Source organism: Thunnus thynnus, chromosome 2 (assembly GCF_963924715.1).
Source record: "Thunnus thynnus chromosome 2, fThuThy2.1, whole genome shotgun sequence".
Taxonomy (NCBI): Eukaryota; Metazoa; Chordata; class Actinopteri; order Scombriformes; family Scombridae; genus Thunnus; species Thunnus thynnus.
The window spans coordinates 4066162-4093216 of record NC_089518.1 but is presented as its reverse complement, the minus strand read 5'-3'; the positions used below and the strand labels follow the sequence as shown (position 1 = coordinate 4093216).

General features: G+C 39.4%; 1 protein-coding gene across 3 annotated transcripts; it reads right to left on the bottom strand.

Annotated features, from left to right (window-relative positions):
- Window positions 1-905: 905 nt before the first annotated feature.
- ydjc (YdjC chitooligosaccharide deacetylase homolog) lies at window positions 906-24743 on the bottom strand. Of its 3 annotated transcripts, none has more exons than XM_067600091.1 (6): window positions 24661-24743; window positions 22446-22621; window positions 21285-21444; window positions 20331-20430; window positions 10778-10955; window positions 906-3281 (listed from the first exon to the last, which is right to left on the bottom strand). In XM_067600091.1, exons 2-6 carry the CDS (start codon window positions 22607-22609, stop codon window positions 2951-2953), a joined length of 933 nt encoding a protein of 310 aa, XP_067456192.1. In that variant the 5' UTR covers window positions 22610-22621; window positions 24661-24743; the 3' UTR covers window positions 906-2950. The 3 variants fall into 3 exon arrangements, with proteins under 3 accessions (XP_067456192.1, XP_067456190.1, XP_067456191.1); XM_067600089.1 differs by lacking the exon at window positions 24661-24743 and adding an exon at window positions 23966-24120; XM_067600090.1 differs by lacking the exon at window positions 24661-24743 and adding an exon at window positions 23633-23838.
- Between the last annotated feature and the right edge of the window lie 2312 nt (window positions 24744-27055).

Here is a 27055-nt window from a genome sequence, read left to right as displayed (position 1 = left end):
CTGCTCTTCAGTGGCCTTCCTGATATTCTCTGGGTGTAACTGGCAACTGAAGAATGCAGCAAGCTAGCAACTGAATGGGGGAGATCTGTAAAGATACAAAATAAAGCGGACGTAGGCCTACATAAAATAACACAGCTACAAGTGAGTGGGCAAATACACATAAAAATCCTATATGCCACACATACTGGACCATAATTGGCTACAAACTAATTGTGATGTCATAAATCTTGCTCATTTGCCCACCCTTAAAAAGCTGATTTTCAATGAGCACACAGAAACTTCCAATTTTCAGCAGATGAATGTGAAGACAAACTCTGTAAATACATCATTCAGCACAGCGAGGAGAACAACATTCAACTGTTGGACCAAGAAGAAAAACATTTATGAGTGGAAGGGGACTTTAGGCATATAATTTTTTAACCCATTGAATGTAATTTATCAGACTACACTACATGTGATATTTCCAGCAACATGGATGACATTGCAGGTGTCTGACCACCAGAGGGCTCTGATACAGAACATAAAGAAGAACATTTGGAATGTATTGAAATAATTGTGCAACACAAGTGCATTCTAGGGTTGAACAGTATTAGTACCCATCTTGTATCCAACATGTTGCACTACATTTCATCATAAAAACAGGCAAAATCATGTTTTGCCATATCTTCGTGTTTGTACTGTACATCCTCTACCATACAGCACCTACTATGTGTTTTGCTGCTCTTTACTTATTAGGGCAGATGAATGTACAAACTGGATAAAATATAGTCCTCTTGGACACCACAGATTTAAAAAAACCATTTCATTTGGTATTGGTGACTGGGTTCACTAGGGCGTGTAATAACAGTAGATTTTCAAAAATAGCATTTGTTGCTTTTAGATTACAGGGGAAGAAACATCAGACATCAGTTTGACTTCATTTATTCATCTAGTAGCTTGCACGATAAGATTTGCCAGCTGTTCAGTTATGAGCTTTGTAACAATTAAAATATATTGATGCATAAAAAGTTTCAACAGAAACTTTATCAAAATATACAATTTCAAAGGCCAGGACAGCAGCAATAAATATAACACATTCTGTACTCTCACAGGTGATTCAAAATAAATCACATTCACTCAGAGAGACACACTTAGCATGTGATTACAGAAGTTCAGTGCTACTTGTGCTACACAGACCTGAGATCGTTGGAAATCATCCCTCCACCCTCTGACATAAAAACTGTAAAGACTGCGTGGCTTGATTAACCTGTTAGGGGCCCCCTAACAATGCTAGTATAATCTGTCAGTTATAATAACTCAATCTGTCAGTTATAGTAACTCATTACATTACTCAATTCTAATCAATTGATTCTTGGTCAATTAAGGCATTCTACCTCTGACTAGCAGACCGCTGGTATGAATAACATACCGTTGCTAGGGACGCAGTTCTGTTCATAGACTCTGGAGGACCACATCCAATCATATCAATCCACAAAAAGAGGTCCGGTAAAATTACCAACTACAGCTCATTCTCAACACCTTCTGTCAAAAAAACAATAGAGATCATGTCTGTGACTGGGCACAGATGTGACGGCAGCCTGAAGAGCTACTGGGCTCCAACCATTACAGAAAGGGAAAAGTTTAGCAAGATCCTGTCCTCCAATCGAGGCAAGGCAGCAGATCTGGTGAGCGCCTCTCTTAGTTGTGTATCGCTGCACACTAACTTAAGTGATAAGTGGTAGTGATAATAGTAATATTGTTACCAGTTGTAACATTAGTAACAATTGTGTTTCCAGGTGTGTCAACTGCAAAGCATGTTCTCAAGAAGGGTACAGAACTTCCATAGATATTTACGCTGCTAAGCACGCAGTTCCAAACATAGAATCTGACAGACTATTTTTTTTTAGCTGAAGCAATAAAATCATTTTTAAATCAATAAAATCATTTTTAAAGCAATATTTTGTGTCAGATTACTGATTTCTTTAGTAAATAGCTGTGTAATAAGCGGGATAACTAAGAAGCGGAATTCACTTTCAGTTTGAACTTCAGTTATTTAGTTCTGTGATCCTTAAGATTAACTTGGTGAACACAATACTAACTTAACAGATAGAAATGGACAAAACTATCAAAATATAACCTGAGTTGTAATAAATGTGTGCAATGATGATCACATGGGTAGTGCAAAGTACTGATCTGGATCAGAGTAATGTACAGCAGCAGCTGGTATGGCTTCTGTAAAGAACACACTTTTCCTGTTTCATAGTGCCACTTCAATCTGTAATCACATTTACTCTACAGTGATGAGGCTGTGCTCAGCTGCAAATTGGAAGTCCAGACATCACTTTCTATCTAGTCTCTGTAACTCACTCTGTAAATCTCTCATTGACTGTTTTCTTTCATCGTTTTTCAGAGAAAGGGAAACACTTTGAATTCTTTATGATTTTAACAAAGTTAAACAATGATTTATTCGTTAGCATTTAAAATGTATTAGCTTTAGTTTTTCTGTGCGAGAGTGCACATCAAACATAGTGGGAACTGTCTTTTCTTTGAAACAGTTAAGGTGTTATTGTTACAGCGTGTGTGACAGCTGTTGACCTTTAACCCATGACTGACTGTCTTGGGCTTGTGGGAAAAAGTGTTCATTAAAGGTTGCTAAAAAACGAAAAAAATAAGTAAACATAACAATATGTTGTTGTTGTTTTTTTTAAAGGGTTAGGGTTTAAAAAAAAACAAAAAAACCCAACAACATTACCTTCCATTTCTAGACCAAAGCAGTGAACCACACAACATACTTGTTGAGCAAGGTTCTGTCGTAGGCCTGGATTCACAGTAATCTGTGTTATTAAACTATTCTGTTATTAAACTATTCTGACTTATGTGTTTTTACATCTTAAACAGAACCTGTAAAATCCACTTTTAGTTTGGCTCTCTATAGTATACGTACAGGTTAGTCATTTTTAGACAGTAGTGCTTAAATGTCTTTGAAAGCACAGAGCTGCACTCTCTCCTGGCTGTAGAGGGCCAGCAGGGACGGGTCAGTGAGCATGCTCAGCTCATGCTGCCTGTCAGCTGACTGGGAGAAGTCATCGGGTCCTTCTCCACAGCCACCCAACTGGGGGTGACTGGGGTAACCTGGGTGGACCATCAACTCTGCTGTGACCACAGGCTGATCAGAGCTGGATGTACTACAGGAGGTAGTGCCTGAGGGTCCTGCTGACAAGGCGTGGCTGAGGGCCCTCTGCAGGTTAGGGACGGACATGTTCTGACCCATAGTGGTCAGTCCCAAGTACACATCTGGCCACCTGTGGACATGGAGACAATGCAGAACTTTAGTGTTTGTCGGCCACAGACCACAAAGGACTCTGTTAATCCCTCCACCCACTGCAGCACTTTCATAGATGAAAACATCACAAACCAGTATAACAAACCCTCATACTAAACAGTTAGGACCAGACCTACATACACATGACAAGGTTGACTGATGAACCTTAAGATGACAGGTGTAGACAGTCAGAAAGGGAAAAAGCAGCATCACCAGTTCTCACCAAGAATCAGCAATGTGAAATGATTTCCTCATACAATTATCTATATATCTGTGTGTCCATACTGACATGAAACTGAGCTGGTCAGAAATGCACATGCTGTTCTTAAAAAGGCTCAGTCCAGGTTGTTTCTCATCAGGAAACTAAAAGAGGTCAGTGAGAAGCTTTTAAATGTTTTCTATCATGATTATGTGCCTTGTTTGATGTTGTTGTATGTAGGGCTAACAGCATCACTGTCAATGCCAATGGTTCTGTAATGACATTGTTTGCAAATTTCCGGGACCTGTGGATAAAGCATTTGTGTGTCACTAGAAAGACAGCTGCCTTAAGCTGTGCAGCCCCCAACAAGGTGCTATCAGTTAATCAGTTCAATTGGGTACATGTGGGGTTCAACCCTATTGCACCAAACAAGGCAGTGGAAACCAGTTCTTAGACTAGAGGTGGGTCCTGGACTAACATGGAATAGTAAATTCCATGTTTATAAGAGGAGGAGGCCAGGGCACATTTTGCTGTAGAAGATAATCTTCTGGGAGCATTTCCAGAGAATCTTACCTTCCCAGTTGTAAACATTATCGATGTGTATGCACCTACACTGAGCTTCACCTCTAAAATTTTATGATTGATTTAGAACCACAGTAAATCATATGCCATATCATATCATATCATATCATATCATATCATATCATATCATATCATATCATATCATATCATATCATATCCAGATTAGCCAGTTCTGAGTGTGCCATATCTTGGCCAAAACTGACCCAGATATGTTTTAAGATGACCGGGCCACACTGGCTACATAATATGTTGGCCACCTCAGTCTCACTTCCAGATTAGCCAGTACTAATTGTGCCACATCTTTACCTATAGCGGCCCAGTACTGTTCAACCATATTTGGGCCATATTCACCATTTCAAATATGGGTCATACTAGGCTCACATTCAGATAAGCCAGTACCAATTGTGCCACATCTTTACCTAAAGTGGCCCGATAATGTTCAGCAATATTTGAGCCATATTTACTATTTCAAATGTGGGCCACATTACGCTCACACTAGGACAGCAAGTGCTGACTGTGCCATACAATTGCAAGACAGTGGGCCAAATTTGTTGTATAGTATTTAGGCCATATTTGCCATATCATATGTTGGCCACTTTAGGTTCACATCAAGTCAAGCCAGTGTTTACTGTGCCGAATCTTTGTCAGAACTGGCCTAGGTATGTTTTAAGATAATTGGGCCACATTTGCTGCACCATATATGGGCCACTTTTGGTTTACAACCACATTAACTATTGTCAACTGTGCCAGATCTTTGCCAAAGGTGGCCCACATTTGTTTTGGGCCATATTCATTATATATCACATGGGTGACTTTAGGGTCACATCCAGTTTACACATCACCGAGAGCACCGCATCTTTGCCAAAACATTTGTTTTGGGACATATTTGTTATTTTACATGTAGGTCATTTCAGGCTCACATCCATTTTGTCAGGGCCAGAAGAAGGCCAGCATCATTGCCTGAAGTGGCCCACTTCTGTATGCTATCTGGGCATTATAACATCATATATATTCTCCATTACCCACATTTCCCAAGTTAGCTTTAACAGATAGACATAGACAGACAAAGGACAAAGACAGATATTAAACATAAAATAGGAGTCTGGCAAAATCAGAGAGAAAGATAGAGAGGATAGATGGAGAGAGAAAGAAAGAAAGAAAGAAAGAAAGAGAGAGAGAGAGAGAGAGAGAGATTGTAGAGTCAGCAATAAATGTAACATTTGTGTTATTAGAGGATAACAGGGAGTTTTTTTAAAGTTCTGATTTCATGTTGCAGCATGGGCTACTGCATTGGGTGACTAGAGCTAGGTAGTGATGTGGTAACGATACAGCTGACCATTGATATATAAGCTGTCCATAGACAATACAGTTTGTCTTCCCTTCTCTCGAGGTTGCTTCATGATCGGAAGTTTTTTTTCTACTTTCTTGTATTTCTTTCGGATACTTGTTGATGCCATAGTGAGTTCCTTTCAGTTCCTGTCCTTTGCTTTTCACAAGTTCTTTGTAGTGTTCAAATTTTGCGACTATTGTTCTTGGTCTTTCTGTGTTGTCCTCTGTGCTGAGAAGGTGAGCTTGGTGAAATGTTATTTTGTTCATGGTATCTGGTGGTAATTTCAGGGCTGACTGCATAAATTGTTTGATTGCATCTTATGGGTTATCTGGTGTTTGTTCAGGTATTCCAGAGAAAATCAAACTGTCGTGCATGCTGTGGCTTTAGAGGTCCAAACCTGTCTCTTTTATTGTTTTGTTTTCGTAAGCAAGGTTTGTTACTTGGGCAGATAGAGTTTTGACTGATCCTTTTAGTTGTTTTCTTGTTGTAGTGATTCAATTTGTGACTGTGAGAATTCAAGACTGAATTTCATGTCTCTAAAGTCTGCATGTAATAATTCCAGTATTGAGAGTTTGTTGTTGATAGACTGGAGTACACTGACCTTGATTGTAGTTGTTTCGGGTTCTGTCTCAGTAGACCAGTCATGTCTTGGCTGCATTTTGCTGGGTTCAGCTGCCATTATGTCTAGGTTGTAAAAGTAGTTGTTGACGGTGAACAGGTTTTCCAGGGTTAAAGAGGTAGATGATCCAATGTCAAATTGTATAAATAATATAAATTATAATAAAACTTTATTAATTGTATATTTTTTTAAAAGGAGTTCGGCATGAGCATTGTTCAGTTCTGAGGCTCAGAGCCTGTTCAGTTGGGGTGTGGTTTCAGGGTCTTGAGCAGACATGCCCCCAGAATTATAGAGCTCAGAATACTGCTTGTTTTTCCATGATTTTGAAACCTAATTTGATATACTTTGCAATTTTTTTAATCACTAAAATCTGGCTGGGTGGTTAATAACACATTTCTATTATTGCGTTACATGGACTTTAAAGGTTTTGTTGCATATATAGTTATTGCTTGTTCCATTGGTCTTGTTTGTAGGTGCTTCACTTGTCATTGTCCTTAATTGTGTGTGAGCTGCGGTGCAACGGATCACAAAACTCAAGGTTCGGATCGTATTACGGATTTGAGTCATGGATTGGATATTCGTTAGGATCAGCGAAAAAAAAAGAAAGGGTGACAAATAAAACTTTGTTTTCCATTTATTCTGTAACACACTTACAGAAAGGAACTTAAGCCCATGGTCTTAAATGAAAACAACATTTAAGATGTCCAATGTTTAAATGAAATCTTAATATTCAATGCTAAATTATTGTTAAATTAAATTGCAATATGAAGCATGATACCTTCCTCTTTTAAACACAGTAGTGAATGAAACAGCCTGTGTCCACATCATCAAAACTTGATGATAACTTAGAAACATGAACACGTCTTGTCCTGAAGCTTGTTTAACAAGCCACAAAACTAACATTCACCGGGGAAAAGTGCACCGCTAACGTCAGTTAGCAGCTACGTAGCTAATTAGCTGCTCCGCTGCAGCACATTAAACAGTAGGTAAATGTACCTGCAAATGTAACTTTGGACCCGTTAGATGCTGGTTTGATCGTTGCTCTTCAAAATCCCTGTTAGCAACACGCTGTTTGTCCATGACTTGTGCTTACAGCAGTTTGTCTTAAATGAGATATTAAATTTTGCAATTAATCCGCGGTTCACATGTGTGCCGACCATGGGGGGCGATCCATACGGATCACGGATCAACTGCGATCCGTTACACCACTATATATTTATTATTTCGCCGTTTTTTAGCATCTAACTACTACTATACAATTTGTCGTATAGGAGTAGTTCATTCCAATGTCTCCATAAGGAGATGTATGCTATTACTTTTCTCATTTCTAGCATATTCCTGTGATTTTATATAATTTTTTTAAATATTTAAATTTATAATGGAAGGTCAATGGGAGCAATGTTTGAATATCTCAAAAACTAAAAGTGCTGAAGTGTTCAAACTTGAAGGAGCGGTGACCCATCTGGTCAGTTATTATATGTTTTATGTTTTGGCTAATAACTCATGAACTGTGAGGCCTATCCAAACAATATTTATACAGTTTGTTCCTTGGATGATGCCAAGTAGACTGATATAGACCACGCCCATTTGCGCCTAAGAAATTCTTCCACCATTTTGAATTTTTTCATAAACGCATTTTTTGCTTCTTTTGGCACACTTTTTAATCCAATCTTGACCAGCTGCCTCTGTATGTTCTTTCACATAGCAAGTAAGTGTTCTGGATTCAGAGGCGTGACAGAGATCAGACTGATCAGAGCTGTAAACTCTGCTATGAGGGAGGACAAAGATGTTACTAGGACAAGGGGAGGACATTTCTCCTCGTTTGATAACGTTAAAAGTTAAGTTAAACTTTTCTGTTGGCTTCCTGACTCAATTTAAAAAGATGAGAGAAAAAGAGAGAGAGAGAGCAGCTGTGGTCAAGTGAGCTAGAGGGTGAATGAAGAGAGGGAACGCTAGTAGTGAGAAAGCCGGTGAATAAGATCACCGAACGTTATTTTCTGATTGTTTCACAGCGGTTACGTTCTAAAGCACAAACAGCTGTAGCAGAGACTCTCACACACCGAGCTGATATTAAAAGAGCGCACATAAATTTGGTAAATAACACAAATAAAGACAATCTCTACTGCGTTTTGCTGTCATTTATAGTTGCTGAGCCCTCCACATGTGTGCAGCACAGCAGAGGAGACAGACAGCAGTGGAGACTTGAAGACAACTAAACTCGTTATGTTACTGTAAATGCCATAAAAGCTTTGTGAGTAAAAAGCTAAGAAGAGTAATTTATCAATGTGATCCATGCAAAGATGGACAGACCCCAAATGATGAGAAATATTGCCGTAAGGAGTGTGATTTGCGTCACAACAATATAAACGATAGAGCACTATATGAAACGATAGACATTTTTCTTTCGTCACATGATATATATTGTCATATTGCACAGCCCTAGTACATACAATATTTGGATGACCCTGAACAGAGCTTATATGTTCATTTTTTGGTATCATTTACCGTTTGTCTGTAATTGGTTACCAAACTTTTGAAGGCATGGCCAGATGCACTTAACGAGCCATAACTCTTCAATGCTAATTCGGATTGACACCAAATTTGGGAATCTTGTACATACAATGACTGTATGTATGTATTTGGGCTCACAGATGTAAGAATTCACAAGAACTAGTGTGTAAAATCTGATACATTTCTACTCACAGGGGGCGCTACTGTATATTATAACATGATTTTTCTACAGTTCTGTTGTCTTAAATGAGATGAAACTTGGTACACAAGTTCTCCTTGTCAATGTGCACAACATATTGAAACATGGCACCAATAGCCCCATCTTGTGGCCATTACTGAAACACCTACATACTGCTTATTAAGTTCCATATCTCTTAAATATAATATTCCATGGTGACCAAATTCAGCAAAGTTGCACAGCTGTGGATGCAGAAACTGGCAGGAGCAGCTAGCATTTTGCATCTCTCACACGGAATTTCTTTAGAAATTGTAGAATTTTCTAGTTAATTTGCTGTTAGTTGAGTAGCTAGGTGGGCTCCTGAGCTATACTTACAGTATGTTATGGAACACGTGTTTGTGTGTTTGTGTTACTGTAGTGGCAGTATGTCTTTCATATGTCATCTGCTATGACCTGTCTGACTGTAACTTTTGTTATTTGTCACTGTGCATGGCAACAAAACTAGTTTCCCCTCTGGGGATTAATACATTCATCAAATTCATCTAATAAAAGTTAATTTAATAGGATTGAGATATCTGTGTTCTAAATGCCATATACTTATGTACGTGATAACACTGTGGGCCTCAAGAAGCATTTGTATGAACAAATGTGTTCTTAAGTGGCACGTATGAGTGAATTAAGAGAATTTGTCACATTCATCAATTTCCTCATACTTCTCTGAGGTACAAAAAAAATCAACCGTCATACAAGAAATAGTCTGTCTTTCTCCACAAGGGGACAGACACTCGTTTGATTTATCAGTTATAATGTATTGAATTTGGAGTTTAAATATGTTACCAAAATGAACAAAAATAATTATAATTGACTAAAACTTAATGCAAAATATTCTGATAACCATATCATCATCATGCCAGTTCAGCAGTTGTTAGGACAATAATTCCCTCACTCCCACAGGTGCCGCATGGTTTATATACATGTCACAACTTTGCTTCTTCCCCGGAGTTTTTTGTGCTTTCTCATCTCACAGGAAAACCTGAGTCCCGGGCCGAACCTTCGCGGTCCTTCACAGTCCTGATGGCATCCTTCCCTGGCTATGCTGCTTGTGCTTGTTGTTGTTGTTGTGATTGTTTTTCTTCTGTCCCCCCTCCCCCTTTCCCTCTCTCTTTCTCTCTCTCAACCCAACCGGTCAAAGCAGATGGCCGCCCACCAAGAGCCAGGGTCTGCTTGAGGTTTCTACCCGTTAAAGGGGAGTTTTTCCTTACCACTGTCGCCAAGTGCTTGCTCATGGGGGAATTGTTGGGTCTCTGTATATTAAAGAGTCTTGACCTGCTCTGTGTGAAAAGTGCCTTGAGATGACTTCTGTTGTGATATGGCGCTATATAAATAAAAATTGATTGATTGATTGATTGACTGTACAGGGGAACATCTGACACTATAAAATCATTTAATGTAAAATATTCTCTCATCCATAGCTGTCTAACCTGTTTTTGTCATCCAAGGTGTCTGACATTACACTCTTTATTGCTGCTCTGATGACATGTTGTTGGCAGCTGAATTTATATTTTCTAATAGTTTCGGGTCCTCTAATATGACTACTGACACAGATACATATATTTTGTTTTTGTCTGCTGTCTTCCAGCAGCAGGATTTGAAGCTTGATGGAGTGAAGCACTTCTTTTTACTCTTTGGGAACATTTTTGTGAATGAAACTTGAAACTATATGGACAGTTTAGGGGTGATGATTATGCTAATGATGGAATCTCATAAATGTTCACCTTCTCATGAACAGGTGACATTCATCAGACTGAAACCAGAGATTTAGGACAACTTTTTGCAGTTAAGGGAGTTTGTTGAATATGACTTGGAACACACGCAAACAAACCTCACAAAAAACAGATTCAGGAGAAGAATACATAAATATTTTTTGCATGAGGCCTAATGATTCCTCCTCTGATTGTTTTTGCACTTACAAATACTGTACTCGATTCACGACTAAAACTCTGTGTGCACACAAAGGAAGAAGCCTAAATTAAACACACACACACACACCCACAGACCTGATTCCATAGCGTGTGAAGACAGGGATGGAGTCCAGAGCGTCCTTCTCCACCTGTTTGTAGAATCTTTGCAGGTGTGCTGGCAGCCATGGGCAGCTGTGTAAACCTGGCTCCACTGGAACACGAGTGTATGGAATCCTGAGATGTGACAGGACCTGTCCAAACACCTCTCGCACCCCTGCAACACAGTCACAACAGCATCAGTACTCTCATCTCTCCTGAGCCAAGGGATTTGCATGGTTAACCTGCCCATTAAACTGTTAATGGACAACTACTAATTTCATCTTCGTGTTTTATTCTGTGATCTAGCCTCTAACTTTTTGGAGGGTAAGAGGATGAATTAAAGCCATTTTGTTGTTACCTACAAGCCCAAGTTAAGATAACCCTGAAGACAATTTTGACAAATCTCCTCCAGAGACAAAGAAGACATTATACTACTGTTTTCACAGGCTGAGTAGAACTACATTTGCATGATGAGCACATGAGTAAACTGATCTTCATGTGTAAAATCACAGTGTTCCATTTTATCTGTCATATTTACAACCCAAACTGCTTAAAGTCATGTCTAATAAATCATCAGAAGTATAAATAATACTATCTCAGGCATTGTGGCAGAATCAGCTCAATGCTTTTTGGAAACCTTTGGATGCACATTAGGACTTTGTATGAATGTATGAATATAAATTTGACATTCTGTGAGCCCACATATATAGTTAAAAATAAGGGGTTTTTTTTGTCCCCAATTGAACAAGCCATCCCCAAACAACTGGTCTTAAGTCAGAAATTTGTCCCTGAGAAAAAAAAAAGTGCAAGAGTGCATGCACCAAAAATGACATCACGTCTTTCACGCCAGGCATGAAGGCTCCACAAGTTGTTGCAGCACTTGGTTGTGCACCTCTGAATTTATGTAACTAGGCTCACGCCAGAGCTTTTCATCTCAAGATGGACATGTTCGAAGATAGACTGGCCGAGCAGGTTCACCTGTAAAGAAACCTCTGTTACCCTTCCTTGGGAGACAGACAAATGGCTCAATTCATAGAGAGAGATAGCCACCACACTGGCAAAAGATGAGGCATTTTGCCAGAAAATGTGGAAAAATATGAGGGATTGCTTTGTGAAAGCAAAAAAAAGGAACCATGCAAAGAGTGGCAACCCAGGTGGAAACAGAGTGGTCCCGCCAATTCTGGTGGAGCTGGGATGGCTGTCCCAGTTCATCAAACATGGAGAGACAGGCAAAAATTTAGATTTGCAAGTAAGCGACAGTAATTACAGTACAGAAATGCAAGGTTTGGCAGTATGGCGGTACATTCCTTTACCTCCACTCTCTCTATTGTAGTTCATTTTGTGTGTCTTTATAGCACGTGTTCTCTTTTGCTTGTCAGAATGTAACCACACAACAAATCGAGGAATAACTTTGTAACAACTCTTTCCATCTTGATGTGCAGAACAAAGTAAACTAAGACCAGAAATGGTAACAAAGAAGACTTCATGTTTGAGTGGAGTTGTATCCCAGTTTCATTATAACATAACCAGTATCATATCTACTGCTTAGAATTAGTAGAATGAGTGCTATTATCAGTACTCATTTTACAAACATGGCGTATTCACTGTTTTATATCCATTATCATTTCCGGTTGTTTTGGTTTGTCTTTGTTCTGCAGGAGTTAATTTGTTAAATACCAGAGTAGCTGGCAGTGTGCTTTGTTTGCCTTATTATATGGTGTTATGGGGTAACCTCATTATAACTACAGTTTTGTTTATTAAAGGATGACGAGCAAGATGCACACAAGTGACTCCACTGAAGTTCTGCACTCTGGATGAGCCCATGTCTTCATTGGCACTGGGCACACTCTCACATCACTTTCAGGACCATCGTTTACGACAGACGACATCTGGCAGCTCTTCACCCTCTGTGAGGGACTCACCATCTCTCCTGCCTCAACTCTCCGCCTAGTAAACATAGGCGGCAAGTGAACAGTCAGTTCTTGAAGTTGATGTGTTCGAAGCAGGAAAAATGAGCAAGCGTAAGGATCTGGGCTACTATGACAAGGTCCAAATTGCGATGGCTAGATGATTGGGTCAGAGCATTACCAAACCGGCAGGTCTTGTGGGATGTTCCCAGTATGAAGTGGTCAGAACACACAGTGCAGCGCAGCTTGCTGCATATGGGGCTGCATAGCTGCAGACCAGTCAGAGTGCCCATGCTGACCCCTGGCCACTGCCGAAAGCACCTACAATGGGCACATGAGCGTCAGAACTGGACCATGTAGCAATGGAAAAAGGTGGCCTGATCTGACGAATTACGTTTTCTTTTACATAATGTCAACGGCCGGGTGCGTGTGCGTTGTTTAACTGGGGAAGAGATGGCACATGGTAACGCTAGCAGCTGCTCTCATGTCTCCATGGATCTCAGTTCTTGTTTTCAGCGGCAACTCTCTTGCTCTCTGCCTGCTAAGCCTGCTCTCGGTGTGTCTCTCTCCGGATGGCAGGCGAGTTGCTCTGGTTCTGGTTCTAAGCGGCGGTCGTCCCCTGGCTCGTCCCCGTCTGTGCGCGCCGCAGCCCAGCTGTATATGGACGACGACCCACTGGCAGAAACCTGAAGCCCGCCATCACTAACTCTTATATAAGGGGAAGATCTAAACTAAAAATCTAATGTTAAAGATCAAAGTAAGCACTCTACGGATGAGCATCATTGATGAATATCTTATTTTGTAAAATGTCCAGTGTAACCGGTGACACCGTTGTTGTCATGAGTTTATTAGTCAGTGGGAAAATTTCCTCATCCTGGCATCCCTAGACAATACTACATAAATGAAATGATAATACAGCAATACATTTACCAGAAGACAACTGACATATACATTTTCATGAATATTGGACCTTACATGTAGGGGGTGACTATCACTTCCTGTGTCCACTATGTGGTGCTACAGAATATCCACTAATTATATGTCATGTTGCTGAATTTCACGTGCAGACCACACCAAATTTCATGTAAATCGGATGATGTTTGTCACATACAGCTAAATTCCTTGTCAGTAGGTGGCGCTATGACTATGACTCAGTATTGACATGTAGATGTGTTCAGGCCTGGACTCTTATCAGGCATGAGACATTTAAGGCAGATTGGACAATGTAAAGCCGAGTTACAACTTTCTGTTTAATGCCCCAAACATGTTTTGGGCAAAACTGTCCAGCACGCCATGCCAAGGGCATTCCATGAAAACTAAAAAGCTTTGCAATTTAGCATCACAAAGGTGTTTAGATATAACCTACCAAATTTGAAGTAATTTGGGTTAAATCTCAAGGAGTTTGTTCAAATACAACACCTGTCAATGGCTTCACTTTGTTAAATAATGCAAAGTAGATTAAAAATGACTGACTTCCTGTTGGACTTAGGGTATGGCTCCAAGAGGCTTTTTTTTAAGTCTGGAGATGTTACATCTGCCTACCAAATTTCGTACATATATATCAAATTTAAAGGTGGGGGCGCCTTCGAGCCATTTTGCCATATCCATGCCCAAGACCCATATCTGAATGCCATTGACAGGGGCTCTATTTTAATGAACTACTCCTGGAGAGCGACTTCAAATTTGGTAGGTTACATCTAAAGATCTTTGCAAATGCTAAATTGCAAAGCTTTTTATATTTCATGGAACACCCTTGGTGTGGCGTGCCGGTGAATTTTGCCCAAAACATGTTTGGGGCATTAAACAGGAAGTTGTTGTAACTCCTTTACATTGTACAATCTGCCCCAAATTTCTCATGTTTGATAAGAGTCTAGGCCTGAACACATTTAAATGTCAATATTTAGTCATAGTCATAGCACCACCTACAACCTTATGTAACAAACATCATCCAATTTACATGAAATTTACATAGTGTGGTCTACACATGATATACAGCAAATTGACGTATAATCAGTGGGTGTTGTCTAACGCCACGTAGTGGACACTGGAGCTGATAGTTATCTCCTATATGCAATGTCCAATATTCATGAAAATGTCAATCCATGCCAGTTACCCTCTTGTAAATGTATTGCTGCTTTAATATTTCACTTATGTAGTATTGCCTACATGCACCAGGAAGTGAGGCCTTAATGACACATAGTTCATCAAATGTATACACAATTTCTAATAAGTTATCTCCAGCGCCACATACTGCACACAGGTAATACGATAATCCTGACAATTCAGAGCTGTGTCAACAAATCTCCAATAGTGATACTACGGCTGCCACTCCCTCCGACGTGCGTGAGGTGCAAGGGCACGTTCATCGCTGCTTGCAGCTTTAATTATTAGACTTATATTTGTTTCTCTCTTGCCTCAGTTCATGAATTCCTGATTAGTCACTGCTCAACAACAATAGATTTCAACATGCATGTTGCCACTGTTCTGTACACCACCTGAAGTCCTGCTGAAGTTCATCTCCTGTGGCAGAGTGTCTGACAGAAAGTGGTCTTCACAACACAGCACCATCCAGGAGGCTTGTATGGACCGGGACAGCAACTTCCACGTTGAGCCTGAACCAGATCCAGCAGCAGATCCCAGAAGGCAAGATCCCCGGCAGAGGCAGTGTGATGCTCTGAGCAATGTTCTGCTGGGAAACCCTGGGTCCACGCATTCATGTGGATGTTACTTTGACATGTACCACCTACCTAAACAATGATATTTCCTGATGGCAGTGTCCTCTTCCAGGAGGATAATGCGCCCTGCCACACTGCAAAAATTGTTCAGGAATGGTTTCAGGAACATGACAAAGAGTTCTAGGTGTTGCCTTGGCCTCCAAATTCCCCAGATCTCAATCCAATTGAGCATCTGTGGGATGTGCTGGAAAAACAATCCTGTTCACACCTTCAAAGGTGAAGTTCATGTAACAATGGGTCAATAGATTTTTTCATGTCATGTTTTCTATTTAAAAATAGAAAAGCTGTTGTCTTCTGAGTTGAAGTGTTTCTGTAACCTCATTATGATGAAGAGCAATTTATCTTTTTGATGGCTGCTAAAAGTTGCTCGCATAAATAGCAGCCAACAGAAACTAGAGCTAACATAATGATACTCAGTATTCCAGCTGACCCTCTCCAGCCACACTAAACAAAACAGAAGGAAAAGGAAATAACCTGCTCTGACACTCTTGAACATGCAAATTGCAGCCTCATTCTGTGCTCCCTTCCTTGTTGACAGTCTAATTAACCCACCATACTCCACTGGTGTCATGGAGTAGTTCCCTTATTCCACACTATATTATAATACTATAAAGAATTAGACATGTATTAAATGTATTCATCATAAACTGTTTGGACAGCTCATACATTTAAATACATGTACTTTTCCTGTTCTGTATCTCTTCCGGAGTAAAAAATAATAATGATGTACACAGACATAACATGAATGAATTAAGCTGAAATTTTAGAAAGCTACAAACAATTTTAGATTTGGAAAATTAACAAGGGTCATGATCAGCTTCATTCTTTTACACACTGCATTTTTGTGTTTTGTGTCAGACAAAGCAAATCAAACACATTTATTCTTAAAGCTATAATATGTAACTATTCCTTTTAAAATGTCTAAAAATGACTAGACCTACGTTATATATGTTGTTTAGTTGTGTACTTACGTTATCCCAAATGTTTCCAACAATTTTCAAACCCAGAGAAATGTGCAATTTTAATCAAGGTAACAGTCCATTTAATTTGGTCACCTGTCAGTGGTTTCATACCCCCTCTACCAAAGAGTATACATGCACAAGATGCACGCATCGGCATTGTGATTGTCCACCACAATGGTGTCTAACAAAGAGTATACGCATACAAGATAATACATCGGTGTTGTGGTTGTCTGCCAGAAACTGTCATAAATCATCTTTTATTCAGTTTTAAGCCACATTTTTCCAATAAACTTTCTAGAATTTGGTTGTTTTTAACCGTTACTTATCTTTTAACTGGATGAAGGATTTTAGTCATCGGACATCTGGATGGGTGCCGAAAAGTGGCTCCTAATATTACTCTGTTTTTAAAAATATCACCCATATTGCTTGTCTTACACCTACAAACAAAGCCTATATTAAATTGTGTATTTATCAGACTGATTTCAATTTGTACATATTAATGATGAATCCTCCATGAAGGCAAAAGTTAGACATGGAGTTCCACAAGGTTCTGTACTTGGACCAATACTATTCACCTTGTATATGCTTCCTTTAGGTAATATTATTAGGAAACACTCCATAAATTTACATTGTTGTGCAGATGATACCCAACTATATTTATCAATGAAGCCAGATGAAACCAATCAGTTAAACAAACTCCAAGCATGCCTTAAGGACATAAAGACCTGGATGACCTGCAATTTTCTACTACTAAACTCAGATAAAACTGAAGTTATTGTGCTTAGCCCTAAACACCTTAGAAACACATTATCTAATGAAATAGCTACTATATGGCATTACCCTGGCCTCCAGCACCACCATAAGGAATCTGGGAGTTATCTTTGTTCAGGATATGTCCTTTAACTCCCACACAAATTAAATTTCAAATACTGCCTTTTTTCCCTTGCGTAATGTTGCAAAAATCAGGCACATCCTTGCCCAAAAAGATACAGAAAAACTAGTCCACGCATTTGTTACTTCTAGGCTGGATTATTGCAATTCCTTATTATCAGGCTGCCCTAACAAGGCTCTAAAGACTCTCCAGTTGGTCCAGAATGCTGCTGCACGTGTACTAACAAAAACTAGAAAAAGAGATCACATTTCTCCCATTTTAGCTTCGCTACATTGGCTTCCTGTAAAATCTAGAATAGAATTTAAAGTCCTTCTCCTAACGTAAAAAGCCCTTAATGGTCAGGCACCATCATATCTTGAAGAGCTCATGGTACCATATTATCCCACCAGGACACTGTGCTCCCAGAATGCAGGCTTACTGGTGGTTCCTACAGTCTTTAAAAGTAGAATGGGAGGCAGAGCCTTCAGCTATCAGGCTCCTCTCCTGTGGAACCATCTTCCAGATTCGGTCCGGGGGGCAGACACCCTCTCTACATTTAAGAGTAGGCTTAAAACTTTCTTTTTTGATAAAGCTTATAGTTAGGCCCGACCAGGCTCACCTTGGATCAGCCCTTAGTTATGCTGCTATAGGCCTAGACTGCCGGGGGACTTCCCATGATGCTCTGAGTTCCTCTCTCCTCGTCCTCCTCTCCATCTGTATGCATTCATGTAACATCAATGCATGTTACTAACTTGGCTTCTTCCCCGGAGTTTTTTGTGCTTTCTCATCTTGCAGGAAACCTTGGGTTGCAGGCCAACCCTTCACGGTCCTTTGCAGTCCTGTTGGCATCCTTCCCTGGCTATTGCTGCTGTTATTGTTATGATTGTTGTTATTCTGTCCCCTCCCTCCTCCCCCTCTCCCTCTCCCTCCCCCTCCCCCCTCTTTCTTACTCTCTCTCAACCCAACTGGTCAAAGCAGATGGCCACTCACCAAGAGCTGGGTTCTGCTTGAGGTTTCTACCCTTTAAAGGGGAGTTTCTCCTTACCCCTGTCACCAAGTGCTTGCTCATGAGGGAATTGTTGGGTCTCTGTAAATTAAAGAGTACGGTCTCGACCTGTTCTATGTGACAAGTGCCCTGAGATGACTTTTGTTGTGATTTGGCGCTATATAAATAAAAATTGATTGATTGATTGGTATTTTTATATAGGAGTTCAGCATAAGCATTGTTAAGTTCAGAGGCTGTTCAGTTGGGACGTGCTTTCGGTACTTTTAGCGGACACACCCCCAGTGTTTCAGAGCATCACAACTGGCTATTCAGGAGGAAGCGTCAAATGTGTGGACAAAACAGATCTCCTTCAAAAATTAAGTCTATTTATTTTTTACACAATCAAAAATTTGAATTAAATTGATCAAAAAGTTTTCACACATTCACACATTTGAATGTATTCATTTCACACATTCAAATACGGTTATACAAACCTACAATACATATGACCCTAATATTATTCTATGTTTACCAAGGCTTATTTTCATTTACAAAATGTTTTTTCTCATCAAGTCTGGATATATCATACCGCTGTGCAAGGATAATAACACAAACAGAGTCAGTTACGTTATGTGGATCAATGCAAACTACTGAGTGCTGCTAGGTGCCACTGGCTGCAGCCGCAAGTTACAGGTAACACAGTCGCTGTTGTTCTGTATTCAGCGTTGGCAAAGTCCAATTTAATATTCAGTCAGAAAACAAAGTCAGGTTTACCAAAGCACTGCAAAGTTTGCTGCAGTGATTCACTGAGTGTTTGGTGATGTGACAGCGCACACACAGCAACAGACCTGTGCCTTGGCTCGGCAGCAGTTAACGCGACTTTTCTCTCAGGTAATGTTACATCTAGCATTGGCACAGTGAACCAAACGGATCAGCCCGGAGCTCTACAGTTAAATAGCCTGTGATTGATCAGTAGGAGGTTAACTTTTGCCCAGCCCCATTGAGAGGCGGGCTCAGGGAGACCACAGCAGGTGAAGTGGTGGCATAGCTGCAGCTGCAGGCTGCCCGCATGGCTGCATTAAATTAACAATAGCAAGGCTTTTTGTTTTATTTTATTGTTGTAGCCTATATGCTCAGTTCACAAAGTTTGTTAGGAAGTTCATTCTGATGACTACTTTTGATAAAATATATTTGCTGGATCACAGTGTTTGTGTTTTTTGTTTTATTGTTGTTGTAGGCTATTATATGGCTATTTAAAACATATGTCCGGTAGTTGTTCAATATGGCTGGAATTCTGAAATATTAATGGACATAATTGGCCATCAAAAAAAAAAAGAGAAGAAGTAAAGTGTTAACTCTGCTCCATACTCTGTTTTGTCTGATTCCACAGCACTGTATTCTGCCTCATCGTAAAAGTGTCACCCATCTCTGCTCCAACATTATATTGTAAAGCTACTTCTTTGTTTGTGTTAGGGTTAGTGTATAAGTCACAGAGAAACTCAGCAGCTGAAGTCAGGCTGCGGCTGTAACATCGCTCTGGTGGTCGTTTCCTGTTCCAGACTCTGTTGTGTCTGATTGAACAGCACGATATTTGGCCTCATATCATGTAATTTCTTTCCAAATATACTGATTTTTTGAAAGTATTTCGTAGCATGATATTTTAGTGTCTGATTTTTCCTATCGCTAGCGTAACATGGTAGACGGGAGTGTTTTTGGAGACCCACATTTTATCGTCCTTGAAGGCACCACCACAGAAAATGCAGAAATGTAGTTTGTAGTCTAAGTCCACTGGAATATGTGTTTTGTGTGACCCTGCAGACTTCTGCTAGCAAATGAACAGGGAGCTCTGGGTAGAGGCAACATGGAGGGAAGTTAAACATTGTTAATTTGCATATACTACCTATAAAGTAATGATACAATGTGGGTTGAATATCAGCAAAGTTTCCCTTTAAATATCTATCATTATCCATTCTGGCATACTTTCATTTACCACTGATGTTCAATACCTCTTGAGACAAGTTGTTTTTGGGAATCAGTGGATGAGTGTACAGTATGATAACAGTTATAGTTAATGGGTTTTTTTGCATTACCTGGCAGTACATGGACATGTTGGTGTCCGTCCATGTGGTGGGGCAAGTGACCCGTCAGTTCCCTGAACAGCCTGACCTGGGCCCTCAACTCCAGCTCCACCTGGGAAGATAAAAACCTCCTGTGACATCATTCCAGTCTTACAACACTGTCCTCACTTACAATGGAAAAGTAACATTTGGTTTTCCTGTACTTGACAGTGGCTGCTCAATAAACAAAAGGATGTGTGTGCTTGATTTTTCATTCTTTCCTGTTACAACATTTCTCAAAAGTTCAACTTTTAAGTATTTGAACAAATATGGAGAAAATGGTACTTAATTTATGTAAGGATTTTCTTTGTTAGTTTAGAGTCTTCAAGTGGAAAAGTACATTTCTACTCAGAATAATATGAAAATTTCTTCTGGTTTGAGTTTTCATTTAGCTGAAAGCTGAGACGCCTAAGCACACATTCAACTGACTTCATGATTTTGAAATTTAGACAGCAAATAAAAAAACAGCATAAGGAGGATTAGTCCGACACAGCTGTCCTGTATACAGTAACTTTTTTTGAACTAGACTTGACCAAATGTCATTCATTTGCATTCATGGAAATGCATTCATATGATTGTTTGGATATGATGGTTCTAACTCCAATTTCTAAAATTAAGCCATGTTCATATTTTCATATGATCATTGTGCATTTGTACAAATCTGAATTTCATCCCAGAAACCGATTTATGCATCATTCTGATTAAGAGCAAATGGCTTCTCACCCTCATTTTTGAACAGTTTCAATGTTATATTTCATGATGTATTTCTATACTGAATTTACTGTTTTGCGTTCATTTCATTTACCCTCATACATTTTTCATCCCATTGTGCATTGCAGCTATTAACAGTTCTCTGAGCTTATTAATTAATGTGTGCAATGAGTAATGAGTTCAAATCAGTCACAAAGTGGACTTTGGGCAATGTACCTGTTTCATGCTGAGCTGACCTCTCTCTAGGGCCTGACGGAAGCCCATCTTCCCATGGAAGAAGCCGCGCTGGTTGACCAATGTGGAGGCCTGTCGGAGGCTTTGACACACCGGGATGCCCTCCGACAGGTTGGCATGGAGACCGATTGGGATGTTGTGTCTAACAAGAAAAGAGAAGTTTACAGTTCTTTACTTTAATAACGCAGTTATTAAATGAGCAAAAGTACAAGTCATATACATTTACTTGAATACTCCTTTATCTGTTGATAAATGTTCAACTTTCTAACTTAATTTGCAATTGTGTAATTTTCAATGTTCTAAATTTGTTTTGTAATTTCAGACTAACTACTATGTCCTCACTAAGCTGGTTTAGCAAGGACATAGTAGTTAGTCTTAGCATACACTAGGCAACAGCCTAGCAACTGCCTACAAACCCTCTAGCAACAAACATGTAATAATGCTTTAGTCAACACCTAGTCACATCTTAGCAATTGCCTAGCACACCTTTTTTCATTTATCACAGCCAGAAAATACTTAACATCACATATGCAACCAGGGAGGGTGATGCCATGAATACTACATTAACAAAGGCCTTATTTATTCTAAATATTGCATGTCCTCCCTGCTTTCTAATTGTTTTGTTATAAATTGTGTTGCCATTTAAATAATACCCTCTACATCAATACAAATTATTTTTTTAATTAAAACAGTAACAAAAGGTTTCCTTTTCTAATGCACAGAGTTTACAAGATTACAAAGTAGAATATCTAACCTAAGTGTCTCCAGCCCATCTTTCAGATGTACTTTTTTTACACATTTGTCGTTACTGAAAAACATCCACTTTGGTTCTCCACAAAGAGACGCCCATAAGAACCTCCCTGGAGCAATAGACCCAATGACTTTAATAAGTCTAATATTTATGCTTTAGCCTTTTTCCTTCACATTGTACATTTCTTAGATGACCAAAATGGTATCTGCTTTCCAATCTAATTGAAGTTGAACTGGAGGCATCATTATGATGTACATTTGTTCCTTTATGTGAAAACATAACAACCAATGGACACAGGGATGCCAGCTACATCATCAGTCACTGTTTTCAGAAGATCTTAAGTGTGTTTGGGTTTCACATATACAGTAGCTTATTATCAGCACCCACACCACCTTTTAGCCAGATCTACGGCCTCTTTGGCTGCAGAGGCATTAACCAACAGTGACACATTGGAAATGCCACCAGCCTGGAAGCAGTCCACAATCCCCTGGTTCCTCCTGGGACAGTAGCCGAAATCATCTCCCGTCACCACCAGCATCATTCTGGGCTGTGGCATGATTGCTGGTTGCTGTGGAGGACACACAGGAGGCAGATTAACACTCATCATAAGGGTGGATGTGGCTCAGCAGGTAAAGTGGGTTGTCTATTAATTGCATTGTCAGTGGTTTGATTCACAACTCTTTCTGTCTACATGTTGAAGTTTCCTTGAGCAAGACAATGAACCCCAAATTTAAAAAGCCTGCTGTTTAGGTATTTATCAGTCACAGCTAAATATATATCAACCACCTAGAAACCAAATAGTAACATCTTAGCAAGCACGTCAAATACGTCTCCTGAGTGGATGAATCTGAAAATGCCAAACTCCTGTTTTCATATAGATGAGGAAAAACTGATCTTTTGGAAAACAATGATATATTGGCTATACAGATATAGTAAGAGACTGTGTTGCAAGAAAGTAACAAAGACAACTATCTGTGAAGTTAAAAACAAACAGTAAACAGTCTTAGTGTCCACCAAGCAACACCCTATCCATCCCCTATAACAAAGATGTAGAAATACCAAAGCTACCAATGTGAATAACCTTGCAACTTATCAGGAATACTCCTGTGGATTTAACTTAGTCAACCAACATTGTTGTTACATTGTTGTCAAACTATGTACTTCTTGTTCAACTGTTTTGGAAGACAGCGTTTTGCTGTGGTCTAAATGTAAGCTGTGGAGCACAAACTAAGTTTATGTTTGGGAAAGACAGATATTTACAGGGAAGATGAGTAACATCTTCACCAGTCACATGTCACATGTAGCCTCGTATGCATGTGACTTGTAATTTTGGATATGACTCATCCTCATAGTTAGAATTATATTTCAGTTTTACAGTTAAATAACATTATATCAACTAATTGAAACTGCAAATTAGGAAAAACATTCACAGAAATGACTGAGAAATAATTGCTCTAAGGCTTTTGGTTACAGAACAAGACCAGAAAAAGGCACTTTAGGGCCAAATGTCCCAGTTCAAGTCATGAATGGCAGTAACAGTAGAATCCAATGTAACAACCCTGCAATAAATATTACTTACCGAGACTGCTAATTCAACTCTGGTATGTCGAAGTAGTCTTCTAGTGCTGATCTGTATTATAATTCTGGCCAATCCCTAAATTACACTACATACCGCTACAATACATTAGGTGGACAAAATACTGTAAACACCTTTCAACAAAACATCATCATAGAACTATGGTCACAGCAGTTACCAGAGAGTTGAGTCAACTCGTCTCTAAACTACACATTTGAAGACGACACTATCTTTATATCTTTGCTTTTCAATGTCAACAATGGCCGACCCACTGTAACAACAAAGACAGCAGAAACTCTATCCTAGTTTACGGATTCAAATAAAACTCCGTCTTACCCATGGTATTACACGCGTTTGTCCATGTATGTCCGAACCCACACAGGCTTGGTGGAAATAAACTGTACTTCCGACTAGCAAACCGCATCTGTAGCCTGGAATCGACTTTACTAGAATTGGACGCCCTCTGCTGGAGCAAACATGGCGGATTTAATCACCCGGCTGGCAAGAATTACTTCAAAAGAAGACGTCCGCAGTTCTTTCAAATTTATATCGAACTTGAATCGAACTAAAACTTTACATTGGTATGCCAAAATATTTTTATTTCAATTCTTAATTCAGTTTTTGGCGTATTTATTCATAACATTATAAAAACTAAACATAACATTTTGTAAAATGCTATTGCAGTGCAATCATTTTCAAAACTGTGCATTTTATGGAGTACTTTTATTATGAAAATCTTCGAACGGACGTTTTTTTCCGTTGATATCAAAATGGAAATTTCATTTCAACCAATAACGGTTTGTTCTGTCCAAGATAACATAGACATTAGAACATTAAGACAGTTCACGTGAACCTTAACCATACTTCGAGACCTTTCCAATGACATACACTGTATATGTAAACATAAACATGTCTGAAAGCATATATATCGTTATCACCACCACCACCACCTCATCATCATACAGCGTCTACCTCACCATGAGCACATTTACCAACACGTTTTCCCTTCTCTGTAGTTTTTCTTAACAGACCTTCCACAGTGACAACTCAGTGATACTGAGCTATGTACAGGTGTGGCTTCCCCCAGCTGGTCCACGTCATGTTATTGGTCGCCAGACATATAGTGTACACACAATCCAGGACCTGCAGCCAGAACTCACAGGCTTTGTCTAGTCCACTACCTAGTATTGAAAATTCATATCAGGGGGCATGGCGTGTTTTATGTAACTTTAAGACAATAGTTTGATTCTTAAAACATGTTACTGAAAAACAACATTTGTACTATGGAAAAATAATCCACTCACCCAGTTCTTACAACTTCCTGTTTTTACTTAACATACAGATTTAAGTATTAATGTTAAAAAAGAAAGATAAATTATTCCTGACTGGATTATCCAAGGGGGGCCCTATTTACCATCTATTTGTGGTAACTAGGTTTAACACAAGTTAATTTAGGAATATGCATAATATGTATTTTGACACAAATCCCTCTACAAGACAAGGTAATAATTAGTTTGAAATAAAACAAAGAGATTGGCTCCCATTTGCACCTATTTTAGCCTCATTACACTGGATGCTTGTTAGCTTTTAAAGTGAGCATGCTACATAATCTGAGATCCTCAAGCATTGACCTCTATATATCCCAGAGCGATGGCTAAAGACCATATCCAATATTTTTATTTAGCCATTTCTTACTGCCCTATTTTCAGCATTCCTTGGTTTTATTCTGTATTTTAGTGTACATTTTTAGCCATGCTAGCGGCACGGCTCTATAGCAATGTTGGTCTGTCGGTCAACCACTTTGATCCAGCCAGAAATATCTCAACAGCTACTGGATGGATTGCCACTATGTTTTACAGACATGGTTCCCAGACAATGTATCCTAATGCCTTCAGTGATCCATTGACCTTTACTCTAAGAGTCTCCATGAGGATGGCATGTGATTTTGAGCGAAATTTGATTTTTTTTGTGATTTTCTAAACTGTGGGATGGACTGTCATGAAAATTGGTCCAGACATATGTGCTTCTTCAGGATACATTGTGATTACCTTGGTGATCTGACTTTTGATCTGGCTTTCTATCATGACCAAATACCTGAAAAACTAATGGCATTCCCATCAGCATCATCTGTACTTTTTGTTTTGTGCTTAATAGCAAATGTTAGCAAGGTCAAGGTCAAGGTCATCTTTTTTATCCCCAAGGGGCAATTTGTTGCACAGCCAGCAGTAAATAAATACAATCACCAACACACACAAACCTACACTCAAACAAATTACACAAGACTGTTCTAAAAGCCAGTGAGTTTTTAAGTCTGTTGGTTCTGCATCCAGGCAGAATATATCTGCGACCAGATGGAAGCAACTTGTACTCACTGAACCAGGAGTGACTACGGTCAGCCAGGACTGACTGGGCCTTCTTTGTGGCTCCGACTCTGTACAATAGGAGTTCCTCAAGATTTGTGCCAGCAATTTTACTGCACATTCTTACAATGCCTTCCAACCTATTCCTATTTTTCAGTTTGAGTGACCCAAACCAGCAGGTAAAAGAAAAGGTTAAAACAGACTCAATAAAGAGGTGTCAACATTAAAACTTCTGAGCTTTTGATAAAAGAACATAAGCTGGTGGGCCTTTCCACAGAGAGCATCAATGTTAGAATCAAATGTTAATTTGTTGTCAATTATTGTCCCCAGATACTTGTACTGCTGGACAACTTCAACAGCCTGGTCATGAATAAAAGCAGGAGGAATAGGCAGAGGCTTCTTTCTGAAGTCAGTTATCATTTCTTTTGTTTTAGACATATTTATGTCCAAGAAAGATTGTTTACACCAATCACTAAAATCATCTACCACTGGACCATGGTCAATGTCATCATCATTGAGCAGGGACATGATGACAGAGTCATCCACAAACTTAATGATGTGTCTACCTTCATGATGACACTCAGTGTATAAAACAAATAAAAGTGTTGAGAGGACACATCCCTGAGGGGAGCCAGTAGAATATAAAGGGACATTAGATAAGACACTGTTGACTCACTTTCTGAGATCTACCAGTTAAAAAATCAACAAGCCAACATATTAAGCCAGGGTCAATGTTGTGGATGCTGGTAAATCAAACTGCTAAAATGTGAGGTTGGATACAGTTAAAAGCTGAGAAGTTGATAAAAAGCAGCTGTACAAAATTCTTTGCACCATCCAGATGACCCAGGACCATGTTAAGTAGGTTGCTTGTGGCATCCTCAACACCCCTACCTGCCCAGTAAGCGAATTGGAGTGGGTCCAATTTTACCTGAGTTTCACCCAAAATCTCATCTTTTATAATTTTCTCAAAGGTTTTTATAACCACAAAAGTAAGTGCCACAGGCCATCACTCAAGTAATTGGGGGATTTTGGTGCTTTAGTCTTGGGCACAGGTACAATTACAGAA